This window comes from Grampus griseus, assembly GCF_964374135.1.
Source record: "Grampus griseus genome assembly, chromosome: 13".
In the NCBI taxonomy this organism is placed as follows: Eukaryota; Metazoa; Chordata; class Mammalia; order Artiodactyla; family Delphinidae; genus Grampus; species Grampus griseus.
In genome coordinates this window covers 56,031,934-56,045,788 of record NC_139007.1, presented here as the reverse complement: position 1 = coordinate 56,045,788, position 13,855 = coordinate 56,031,934, and the positions used below count along the sequence as shown (strand labels likewise).

At 33.6% G+C, this 13,855-nt stretch overlaps 1 protein-coding gene across 1 annotated transcript in view; it reads right to left on the bottom strand.

Annotated features, from left to right (window-relative positions):
- The window catches only part of LAMA2 (laminin subunit alpha 2), a 606,716-nt gene that overhangs the window by 228,437 nt on the left and 364,424 nt on the right, over positions 1 to 13,855 (bottom strand). The window contains exon 17 of the mRNA XM_082668794.1: positions 8,349 to 8,476. Coding sequence (XP_082524920.1) covers positions 8,349 to 8,476 — 128 coding nt within the window. The remainder of the gene's footprint in view (positions 1 to 8,348; positions 8,477 to 13,855) is intronic.

Genomic DNA, 13,855 nt, shown 5'->3' with positions numbered 1-13,855 from the left:
GGTGGCGGAGGGAATAGTTCAGGTGGTAATGCGAGCAATGGGGAGCGGCAGATGAAGCTTCCCTCGCTGCTCACCTCCTGCTGTGTGGCCTGGTCCCTAACAGGCCGTGGACCACTACCGGTACATGGCCCAGATGCTGGGGACCTCTACTGTATACAGATTCATTTGTATTATTTTTTGGCTTCCACATATAAGTGATAGCATATATTATTTGTCTGACTTACTTCACTTAGTATGATATTCTCTAGGTCCATTCATGTTCCTGCAAATGACATTATCTTATTCTTTTTGTGACTGAGTAATATTCTGTTTATATATATATACCACATTTTCTTAAACAGTCTTCTATTGATGGGCACTTGGGTTGTTTCTATGTCTTGGCTATTGTAAACAGTGCTGCTATGAACATTGGGGTGCACATATCTTTTCCAATTAAGAGTTTTCATCTTTTCTGGATATATGCCCAAGAGTGGGATTGCTGGATCACATGGTAGCTCTATTTTTAGTGTTGTAAGGAACCTCCATACTGTTTTCCATAGTGGATGCACTAATTTAGATTCCCACCAACAGTGTACCCTCTCCAGCATTTATTATTTGTACACTTTTTGATGACCGTCATTCTGACCAGTGTGAGGTGATACCTCATTGTGGTTTTGATTTACATTACTCTAATAGTTAGCGATGTTGAGCCTCTTTTCATGTGCCTATTGACCATCTGTATGTCTTCTTTGGAGAAACGTCTATTTAGGTCTTCTGCCCATTTTTTGTTTGGGTTGTTTGTTTTTAAAGATTTAATAATTTTTATTTTTTGATAGTAGCAAGCTATTAGAACCAAGTAGTTCTATCATTTAAAAAATTTCAACTCAGTGGAACATTTAAATGAATCTGGTGAGGTAAGTGGGGAAAAGTCTGGTCTGGCGTATCTTGAGTTCACAAATCTTACTCAGATAAAAGATTTCACGTTAAGGGGTTCTGGTGGCTGCCACGAGCAGCAGAAGCAAGTTACACCCAGTCTATGGTCTGTGAGAGGGGACCCGTCTTTCAGACAGCAGCCTGTGGTTTGCCACCCATGACCCAAAGGGAGCTCACCAAGGGTGATTTTCTTGGCGGGAGTATGACTGCAGTGAGGAGAAGAGGCACACGTAAAAATGGAAAGAAACAATTGTTTTTTCCTCCTCATGCCGTGATTTGCTATTGTTTTCAGACATAAAACGGAGGACTGGATTTTGACAAACCTCTGGAATGCACGTATGTTTTCTTTTAAAACTGGCATTCTTTAACTACCTCATCATCTACAGAGAAAGTGACCCTTAACTAGAAGCTCTAGGTTTCCCACCCATGTGGGACTACAATGATTGAAAGAAAACCATACCAATTGTTTACTGATCCTAAATTAGTTTACCATAAGTCATGTCAAAGGTTCTTGATAAGGCTTCTGACACTTTAAAACTATTTATAAAATAGATTTCAAATTCTTGAATATACTCATGCCTCAGTTAAGGCTGACAGAAGTAAAATAAAACACACTCACTGTCAGAAATCAATGCATTTTCAGAAAAAAATTAAGCAATAACAATATATCAGATTTGACTAGCTCTTTACATTTTTAGAGTGCTTTTATGCATAATTCTATCACATTTTCACAAAATCCTATGAGCTGGTGGGGGCGGGCATAATTTTTCTTGCTCAAAGTCATATGCTAATTTCCAGGAGAATTTATCACGGGATCCAAAACTTTTGATTTCTAACTTGATGCTCTCTTTTCCCTATAACCATCCAGTATTCAGAATTAAGTGAATTTAAACTTCTAGTAATATAACTATTTGACATGATGAGTCTAAATAAAAGCTCCTCATAAAATATATTTGTATTTGTGCTTCAATACTCCTTAAACAACGTAAACTGAGGGTTCACTCCCTTACTGCTGTAACTGCAGTTATAAGTATGGAGAAGATGGTAGTCAAATACAAACATAAAATTAGAATGAGAAATAAACATGTACAACAAAAAATGTCTATAGAATTCGGATTGGCAAATGCAGCAACTTGACACTGATTTTGGCAAATACAGGAAGCTAACTGTTCTGTGATAGAAAGAGGGAACTGTAAGATCTTTGTTGACTTCAAGTGATTCCAAGATTATGTCATCTAACTCTAGTTGGCTCGCTCTACACCAGCAGAGGCAATATTCGGCTTCCTGGATTATCCACTCCATGCCACAGAAGACACAAGAGATCAAGAATAGCAGGCTTTTTCCACAAACAGGGGGAGGAAGAGAAGCTATTGCTGGAATAAACAGTAAGGAACTACACATAGAAACAGTCTTTTTAAATGGCTGAATGTAAATTTTTATATTTATAAGTAAGTGTATATATGTACATACAAATGAATATGTATGTGAGCATATGTGTATGTATTTAGGTATGTGAATGTATAAATACAGATAAAATTAGCTTTGTTCCAGAATGCATTTAATCTTACCTATCAAAATATGTACATTAAGATAAAATGATGCAATACGATTAAAGAGAAAAGAACTAAAAAATAAGATAAAATCAGGGGTATATTTAGAGTGCAGAATGTGTATTGTAAAAAATGCGTATATATGTGTATATGTATATATTGTACAATATGTTCATTGGATAGTGGCAGATCATATGGATAGTGGCAGATCATATGGCTTTGAACTTTCTCACAGCCAATGCAAGAGGGAACTGAATTGCCTCTTGGTTTCTGTGATGTGACAGGAAATAATGAAGTTTTTCATCACTGGCATAAATTTTCCATCATTAGGGGTTAGACAATCAGGACATGTTCTACGTTTGCATATAAAATAGGAGAGCAGGACTCCTTTTAGCTAATTGTTACCTGGAACACTTGGGTAGGGGAAGACAGACCAGAAGGGATAAGATGCTGCAAAGTGTCGGTGAGTGAGGAAGCTGGGGCTAAGATGGTGTGACTGTCCACGAATAACTGCTAAAGGAGTAGAGGACTGAGAGAAAGAGGAGAAAAATGAAGGGCAAACTCATCTTACTTCATGACTGTGGTTTGGATCACATATATTTTTGAAATTTCTCCATAAGTTTTTTCTTCTTTCAGTTCAGTGATATCTGTTCTCTTTATTCTCAGGAGACCCATTTAGCAAACATATTTCTTTAATTATCTTTAAATAATGTGAAATCTGATGTAATGTCCATAATTGGATTTTGTAATTAGAATTGGGTTATTTTCTGTGTTTCTCTAAACATGAGTTTCTCATTTAGCAAAACAGGAGTATGATCTGAGTAAAGCCTTCATGCTGATAAATTACGAAAGCAAATACTTAGCACAGTGCCACAATAAATTAAGTAATTAAACCTGCAGTTTTTCACCCATCTAGCTCCTTACATTTGAGTTAGCATAGCTGTTGCCAAACACTAGAGTCATTTTTTACAATGGACATTCATAGTTTGTCTAACATTAAGTCCTATTAAATTTTTTTTTTTTTTTTTTGCTTCTCTTCAATGTCTCTGTAATTGTTTCTATTTCTATAGTGCCATTGGAAGAAGCACAGAGAGGTGAATCAGAATATACGGGTTCTAATATTGGTTCTGCCACAAGCAAGCTGTATGATCACGATCCAGGAACTTAATTTCTCTGGAGTTTAGTCTTCCCTCTGGTATATGGGACTAGTAAGATACACGATAATCACCTGTGTGTACATAAAACTATATGTGGGAAAGTGCTCTAAAATACCTAGCACACTCTAAAATTTCTAAAGTTGTTGAAATGAACAGGTCCTTAAATTTAAATTTTGTCTTAGAATATTTATATTTCTCTGTTATAAGTACTAATTTTAACAACAATTCAATGTGGCCCCTTGAGTGAGTCCAAAAGTCAGCTCTAGAAGTGGTCCATCCTTTCACAAATTTAAAGTTTAGCATTTCTGATGTGCACAAAGAAGTAGTATTCACAATGATATTAGTAGACAGAACTTATTCTCTGTTCTCTGTTATTCTCTGTTCAGCTTTGTGCCAAGATTATCTCCAATTTTTTTATATAACTGATGAAAATCTACAATGATTTCAATAATATTATTTATTCAAACACTCCTAAGTGTTCAAGGGCAGACAATCATGTGTTTCTTTCATATCATATTTAATCTATAAGCTGTGTGATGCCAGAAATTAATTAATATAAACATTTGAAATATTTACATTTTTATTTGCATTATTACATAATGTAATGATAACTACATTATTATTCTCTAGAGATAAATTTCACTACCTAGTTACAATCTATAGCTAGAATATATACATCACCAATGTGAGATGGCTAAGCAAACAGTGGACACTGCAAATAGTTGATGAAGTGATATATATATATATATTTTTTTATATATAATTTAAATATTATATGCTTGTCTGTATTCATACATCATAATAATTATACTGACCTATCTCTATCTCCCTACACATTTGATTTATTTTGCAATATTATCTAAGAAATTTGGAGCCAAAATGCTTATGACCTATAAGATTTATGACTGGGGATTAAATAGATAAATCACCAAGGCAAAACTATCACTAAGCCTTACAATTCTAGATGAAGGTTGCAGCAACCTTTAGTTGAATTTTTTTTTTCTGAATAACTTATGAACATTCAAATCCCATCTTCTGAATAATATGTAACTAGTCAAGTTATTCCTCATAGTTTCTAACTCAGATTATAAGTGTAATGACTTTTTAAAAACTTTTTTAAAAGGGGAGTTTCTCTAAGTCATTAAGTATCCCCATTATTTAGTGAATAAAAAAATTCAGGTTATTAGATTAAAATGAATTTTTCTCATCACTATTGTGCAGCTTAACTATGTTAATTTTCAAAGTGTGTTAAATTTAAAAGACCTAATACCTCTGAAAACAAATTTTTAAACAAAGTGGATCATCACTGTTCCCTCTTTCTACTTATAAAAATGCCACTTTTTTATTGAAGTATAGTTGATTTACAATATCATTAGTTTCAGGTGTACAGCACAGTGATTCGGGTTTTTTACAGATTATATTCCATTATAGGTTATTACAAGATACTGGGTATAATTCCTGGTAAAAATGTCACATTTAAAGCTGGCATTTAAAATTGTTTTTTGCCCTCTATTGCCAATTCTAAAGTTAAAATTATTACTTAATAATTTAATAATTATTTAATGTAAATGAAAGCACCTGAAATTAAGAATCTTTAAATATTTGGTGTAACTTACATTGTTATTATTGAATTGTCTTTATTTTAAAGAATCAAGATCTGCATAATATACCGAACTGTAATACAATACTAAAGAACATTTTATCACTGGACACTGGGACCTCAATCCTTTTTAGCACTGACGGATGGTATTGTAACGCTTGCTGACTTTCTCCTTTCAGGAACACAATTAGAATCCATTTTAAAGTAGAGGCACAGTAAACAGAGAAGAATGGGTCATGAATGCTTATAATTACCCAAGCAAAGTTCTCTCCCTTATGGCTCTTCTGCATTTAGAGTAATTGGTAATTAGTTGGTCTAATTTGAAGATAAATTCATAAGGTCTACATATTCACTAAATTACATAATTCTGCAAATATATTAGGCTAGGATTCCCATGGTACTATGAATGGTCAGCTGTGCTGAATTGACAGCTGTGCTAATGCCATTGACATTTTGGCTGAGAAGGAGTGCAATGTAGATGAGTGGCTAGATGCTATCCCTTTGTTTTCCTCACCTCAGTGAAAGTTTTGTATACGTTGGATGGTTCTGGAGAATTCCATTCAGCTACGTGAGTGAGTAGGTTCTCCATTGCTTGATCTGATCCTTCACAAGTACACCAGAGAGCAAGGTTTGTGTCACGTTATGACCAACATATTCATTATTTTCCAGATTTCCTTTTGCCTTCTTCCTCTTCTCTGACATCCCTGGTTACCAAAGGATCTTCAGTTTTGTAACCACCCAGGCTCATGCCCTAAATTCTGAAAATGTTCCGATCACTAATATATAGTTACCCCATTTCCCATTTAAGTCTCTTAATGCTATCACTTAAAATGCAGTGTGATTTTTAAAGAAGCCCTCAATGTAAAACTGTAGAGGAATGGAAAGCACATTGGACTTTAAACTTAAAATTCCAACTCTGATACTTTAATATTTTATGACTGAGCAAAATAAGGCTCACCATGTTCAATCATTGTTTTAGGTGCTTTGTGTATTTTAATTTACGTAATTCTCACAAGAACCCTATGAGAGGGTCCTATTATCACAACTAATGACAAGAGAATTGAGGCACAGAGAGTTTAAGTAACTTTCCCAGAGTCACACAGTTAGAAAGTATGAAACTCAGCATTTAAATCAAGGAATTCTCTGAGAATTGGCACTATAATGCTCTTTTCCCACTCGGAAACTCTTTTCTTAATCTATAAAATAAGACCCACTTATTGAATAGTTTTTGAAGGTAAAATAATGCCAAATATAGTGCTTGAGCCTATGTCTAGAATGTAGTAGGCTGCTTTCATTAAATCTTAGTTCTTTCTCTTCTTTTCCAGTGACTAAGATGGAAAATTCTGAGGAAGGAAGGTTGTCAGGAAAGAGGACAAGGATTTCATGTGAGATGAAGTATAGGAAGCATAGTTCCTATGAGGACTTTTAAATTTAATGACAGAATTATTCTCAAAGTCTTTAGCTTGTAGTATTTATGGACTCTAGTAACAAAAGACCATTTCCATTAGGAATATCTTGGGTAAGACCTCAGAGTATGATGAACTTGATAACAGCTTCACATTAAAAAACTGTAACTGACAGATTTCATTAAAAATCATTAAAAACTTTTGCTCTGCAAGCATTAATACAGCATTTAGAAACAGGTGGAAAGTACATAAAATAATATGAATTTTATTAAGCACTAAGCTTGCTTTTAAGAAAAATTTTTATAATTTCTTTGATTTAAAACTATAGTTTATAATTTTTACTAGTAAAAAGTGTTGATTATTGTTCAACATAATATGCCCCATTAAAATAAAAAACATTTTTGGTTTCAGGGTCTTGCTTACATATTTGCTTAAGGGATGGCTGCTCTAAGGGGAAAGTGAATTAGAGCGGCTGAAATACAGTGTTCCCCTAAAAGGTAAAAGGAAGAGCAGACAAAATATATACTTTTAAAAGTGTGGTACAGAAGGAGAAAAACAAGTATCGTATAATATCGCTTATATGTGGAATCTAGAAAAATGGTACAGATGAATTTATTTGCAAAGGTGAAACAGAGTCACAGATGTAGAGAACAAACTTATGGTTACCAAGGGGGGAAGGGAGGGTGATGAATTGGGAGATTGGGTTTGACATATATACACTACTATGTATAAAATAGATAACTAATGAGAACCTGCTGTATAGCACAGGGAACTCTACTCAGAGTTCTGTGGTGACCTAAATGGGAAGAAAGTCTAAAAAAGAATAGACATATGTATATGTATGACTGATTCACTTTGTTGTACAGTAGGAAACTAATACAGCATTGTAAAGCAACTATAGTCCAATAAAAACTGATAAAGCAAAACAAAAACAAACAAAAATCAAAGTCTGTTACAAAAGGTTATTATTTTAGGTGAACAAACAGAAAATTTTAAAAAAAGACAGAAAGAAACCTGGATGACTAGAAAAATTGTATGAAGTTTGCATTAAACTTTTTCAAGATGTAGTTTATGTAAAATAAGATGCAAATTATTACCCATATTTCAATATTTATATAATTTATCATATAATACAATTATAATTATTTCAATAAGATAAACATATATATATATATACATAATATGATAATATGATAAACCGTGCGCTAAGGGACAGAACTGATGCTTAAAGGTCAACTAACTGATTTCTTATTTTACCTTTTTGAGGGGTTTATGACTTGCCTAAGAGTTACAAATATTGTGTGACTGGGACCCAAATGAGCAGCATTTATATTAGTAGTCTTTTTAGTACAGTATGAAGATATGTGTGTGTGTGTGTGTGTGTGTATGTGTGCGTGCAAGTGCTTGCCTGTGGGCACATGTCTATGTTTGTATAATATATGTCTTCTGTTCTTTGGAGTTGGTTTAGAAAATCTATTTGAGTTCTGTCTCTTAGATATTAAATCCCCCAAACTAGAGCTAAAATACTAAAAAATCTGCGGAATAAATAGCCATAACTTTAAATGTTTTATATTTAGAAAAACTCACAGTATCTTCTTGAGAAATTCATGCATAAATCTATTACTTTTTTATGTGTGACAAGAGAAAGGGTAAATTCTATATCAAAAATGCACTTGCAGAACTGGATTCCCAGCTCATGAGAGAGGTTAAGTTTGTTACTCACTTATTGGATGGGATATTGAGTGGACAGGCACAGGGCTGACAGTCATCAGAGGTTCCTTTAGTAGGATCACCATAGAAACCAGGAAGACATTTATTGCAATATAGGCCACCAGTGTGATCCTTACAGTTCTGAGGAAGAAATGCACATCAGAGTTTATTATTTCAGTCTCAAGCATCAACATGTTACCAAAAATAGATCTACAGAATCATTAGTCTATTCCCCGCCAGAAAGAATAATTTTCCACATTAAATGGTCAATTTTACAGCTGGGAGAGAGCACTGAAAGTTAATTTAATATCTAGCTTATAAACTACACACTAGTTTCAGCATATGCATACTTACAAAAAGATGACTGAAATTCATTATAAATATTTTTCATTATGCAAATAGTATTTCCTTTTTTCTTTGTTGTTTTTTTTAAGGAAATACAAGTGATCGTGAGTGTGTGTGTGTGTGTATAGTTATAGAGTCTTAATAATATATGTTTAATGGAAATTGTACCTGATTTAGGTAAAAATCAATTGTTCAGCTTAAACTGCTGATTTAATGAGAACTATGGCTAATCCTACAAAACCTCTGACACTTTGGCCTTTTACATCAGAGATTAATTTGGACCTCAGTAGGCTCTGATGATGTGGACAATGCACTAATGTATTACAGCTGCGAGGGCCTTGCTTAACTCATAATTTAAAAATGAGAATATTGAAAAATTAAAAATGTATACCAATAAATAATAAAACCACAAGGCACATAAAAATTTCCCTCACACATTGTTTTTTACTTTTTATTTTTTTTTATTATTTTTATCATCTTTATTAGAGTGTAATTGCTTTACAATGGTGTGTCAGTTTCTGCTTTATAACAAAGTGAATCAGTTATACATATACATATGTCCCCATATCTCTTCCCTCTTGCATCACCCTCCCTCCCACCCTCCTTATCCCACCCCTCTAGGTCGTCACAAAGCACCGAGCTGATCTCCCTGTGCTATGCGGCTGCTTCCCACTAGCTATCTATTTTACATTTGGTAGTGTATATACGTCCATGCCACTCTCTCACTTTTTCCCAGCTTACCCTTCCCCCTCCCCATATCCTCAAGTCCATTCTCTAGTAGGTCTGCATCTTTATTCCTGTCTTGCCCCTAGGTTCTTCTGAGCATTTTCTTTTTTTTTTTTAGATTTCATATATATGTGTTAGCGTATGGTATTTGTTTTTCTCTTTCTGACTTACTTCACTCTGTATGACAGTCTCTACGTCCATCCACCTCACTACAAATAACTCAGTTTCATTCCTTTTTATGGCTGAGTAATATTCCATTGTACATATATGCCACATCTTCTTTATCCATTCATCTGTTGATGGATACTTAGGTTGCTTCCATGTCCTGGCTATTGTAAACAGTGCTGCAATGAATGTTGTGGTACATGGCTCTTTCTGAATTATGGTTTTCTCAGGGTATATGCCCAGTAGTGGGATTGCTGGGTCATATGGTAGTTGTATTTGTAGTTTTTTAAGGAACCTCCGTACTGTTCTCCATAGTGGCTGTATCAATTTACATTCCCAGCAACAGTGCAAGAGGGTTCCCTTTTCTCCACACCCTCTCCAGCATTTATTGTTTGTAGATTTTTTGATGATGGCCATTCTGACCAGTGTGAGATGATATCTCATTGTAGTTTTGATTTGCATTTCTCTAATGATTAATGATGTTGAGCATTCTTTCATGTGTTTGTTGGCAATCTGTATATCTTCTTTGGAGAAATGTCTCTTTAGGTCTTCTGCCCATTTTTGGATTGGGTTGTTTGTTTTTTTTGATATTGAGCTCCATGAGTTGCTTGTATGTTTTGGAGATGAATCTTTTGTCAGTTGCTTCATTTGCAAATATTTTCTCCCATTCTGAGGGTTGTCTTTTCGTCTTGTTTATGGTTTCCTTTGCTGTACAAAAGCTTTGAAGTTTCATCAGGTCCCATTTGTTTATTTGTGTTTTTATTTCCATTTCTCTAGGAGGTGGGTCAAAAAGGATCTTGCTGTGATTTGTCATAGAGTGTTCTGCCTATGTTTTCCTCTAAGAGTTTTATAGTGTCTGGTCTTACACTTAGGTCTTTAATCCATTTTGAGTTTATTTTTGTGTATGGTGTTAGGGAGTGTTCTAATTTCATTCTTTTACATGTAGCTGTCCAGTTTCCCCAGCACCACTTATTGAAGAGGCTGTCTTTTCTCCACTGTATATTCTTGCCGCCTTTATCAAAGATAAGGTGACCATATGTGCGTGGGTTTATCTCTGGGCTTTCTATCCTGTTCCATTGATCTATATTTCTGTTTTTGTGCCAGTACCATACTGTCTTGATTACTGTAGCTTTGTAGTGTAGTCTGAAGTCAGGAAGCCAGATTCCTCCAGCTCCTTTTTTCTTTCTCAAGATTGCTTTGGCTATTCGGGGTCTTTTGTGTTTCCATACAAATTGTGAAATTTTTTGTTCTAGTTCTGTGAAAAATGCCAGTGGTAGTTTGATAGGGATTGCATTGAATCTGTAGATTGCTTTGGGTAGTAGAGTCATTTTCACAATGTTGATTCTTCCAATCCAAGAACATGGTATATCTCTCCATCTATTTGTATCATCTTTAATTTCTTTCATCAGTGTCTTATAATTTTCTGCATACACACACTTTTTTAAAAAATTGAAATGGTATTTTTCTGTTAATTAGTATTTTTTGAAACCATGTTCTTTTCAAAAATAAAAAATCAAAATAAAGTAATTTATATCTTGATTTCTTCATATTAATTAAAGTATATTCATAAACCCACTTTGTGTTCACAAAATTGATCAAGACTGGTAAAGGTGAGCAATCAGATAATCAACAAGTGAAACTGTCTATAAAGCACTGATAAGTTTTAATGATGTTTTGGCATCATGTAAACATAACTTCTTCAGTCTCCAATGATACAATAAAATGTATCTAATGCCTATTACCTACCATACGATATGGATTTATTATGACTGAAATACATTTTTAATTTTACAAGCATATAAAATGCTACTTTTTTCTCATTTCCAAAGAATTCATCAGAGCTTGGAGTGCAAAACCTTTAATTTTATCATCAGTAACTAAATAGGTAGAGGAAATGGCTAATAGCCAAAATATAAATTCACTTTAAGCACAAAGTAAAAATTTGTTAATCTGATTGACCAATGGGATAGCCAGTTTGATTCAATGAAAATTCTGAATTATTATTTCTTTTAGTATATTTTTAAGAAGCTCAATTTTAATTACACTTAGTAAATGGATTTAAGAAAAAGACACCCATAAATAAACACTTCTGAACATAGCTTGTTAAATTCCTTCGGGAGAGGGACAGATTCTTTATTGTAGACAACGTTAAATGAAAATCCAGTAATCCACTTGCTTACAATCTGTAAATGTGGGAGTTAAGCTCACAATACATGAAGTTTTCAAGCTCTGAAATCTCATGACAGTTTCATGACAGTGAGTAGGTAATTCTTTAGTATCTGGTGATACTTGAAAATAGGTTTTTCTTTAAGGTATCTAAAATTCTCAAATTTATTTTGCAACTCTCTATGAAAGTAGCAAAGGTGTTAACTTTATTATCCACATTTGTCTAAATAACAGCACATTGGGATGGAAGGTGCAAAACATGGATCAATTTGATGAAAGGCTTTCCTCTTTGATTTCATCTTCATATTAGTTCCTTGCAGTTTTCAAGTTTAAAGTTGTCTCTTACTAAAAAAGTATGTTTTTTGCAATATTCTTTGCATATTGTCATATTGACACAATCAAAATTATATCTTCAAAGACTTAGGGACTTTAAAAAATAAGATTATAAAACTGATTATGTTTTAACCATGTTGAAAATGGTATTTCTAAAACTCAACTGAAAATCTTGCACAACCCCGAGACTATGCTTTTCTTTACTGATTTGAAAGAAAAATAACATGTAGGAGTTTCTTACATTTCCTGATGTCATATTTCAGTTAATGTAAATAAAATTAATCTTAAAACTCAAGTGTTTCTGCAGTTGAAACCATAAAACAATATTAGACAACAATACTATGGAAAACCCAAACTGAAAAAGACGGAAGGTTCGCTCTGATGGGCTGGTTATTTTTACAGGTGTCCTGCTACAAAACTACTTTCCAAATGTCTATTCACATTGCTTATCAAAAGAACAATGACAAGGAACAAGTATGCAATCTTCCCATGTGGCTTGAGTGTTTCCTAGATCACTTCAAAAGTACTTTGAGTCAAAATGACCTTTTAATATATAATAAGTCTGCCCTATAACGGAGGTCTGGATTTTGATCTAATATCAAAAAATATTTCAGTTAATTTCTAATTAGATTTCAAAGCCAAACTAAAAAGCAGTTTATCTGTAAGTTTTGTAAATTTTCTGTCTAGTGCTTGGGGGGGGAAGCATAAATAATAAAAAAAGGAAGCTAAAATGCGGGTCAACTGAACAGTAAGAATGCCTTTGATGTGCAACATTTAAATATTTTTCTCTTTGTGGATCACATTAGAATTAATACACTCAAAATGGAACATCAGCATTTAGTTATTAATACCATTTCAGATAAAGAGAATTTGAAAGTCTCCAGAAATATCTTACATCATCACCTATTTACCAGCTACAGAGGAAACCTCAGAAAACACCCCAGATTCTCTCTCTATCATCAAGATCTCTGTTGTTTCCCTAAGATTCATTGTGTTATTTGAAGTAGCCTATCTCCCTGTCCATGAAACAAAGTCAGTAAACTAGGCTTCATTAGTAGAAGGTCTCACATAATCATTGATCCCCTCCCTTCTTCCTCCCAAAATTATGCTCACATAATTTTCATATGCTCACATAATTTTCATATGCTTCATTCTTAGAAATATTACATAACCAAATGAATTAACAGCATGATTTTAGACTTAATGAATGCAACATGAAATATTACTATTGGGAACATTAAAAGTCTGGTATCATGAAATACTTATTTTTGTCTTTCTAGGTTTCAGTAAAGCAAATCTATATCTGGTTTGGGCTGAATATTTCCTATTGCATGTTAGTAAAGTGTTTAAAGGTAATTCAGTATTTTTTCCAAGGTACATTTTAAAAGACTTATTGTATAATTAAAATGAAAATCACTTAGTCTTTCTATTCATAACAATGCCATTTGAAAAATCTACTGATCCACAAATTAAGGCTATCACGCTTTATACTGCAATGCAATTAAACAAAATCTTCTATACAGAAAACAGAAAGAGCATCAATAAACCTAAATGCCAAATCACATTGAAACAAAAGCCCTGAATTTTCATTTTGGATTTTTCCCAGAAGCTTTTAAGTAGAAGAAAAAGGGTGGGGGGAAGAATGAGCAAGAGAAAGAGAGAACATTAAGAAATACAGATAACAGAGTCTGCCTTAAATTCTACAGGGAAATGAGAGTATGATATCTTCCTAAACTGCCACCATTTCAAATTGTGTTTCTGCAAGACTAATGAAATGAGAAGTGT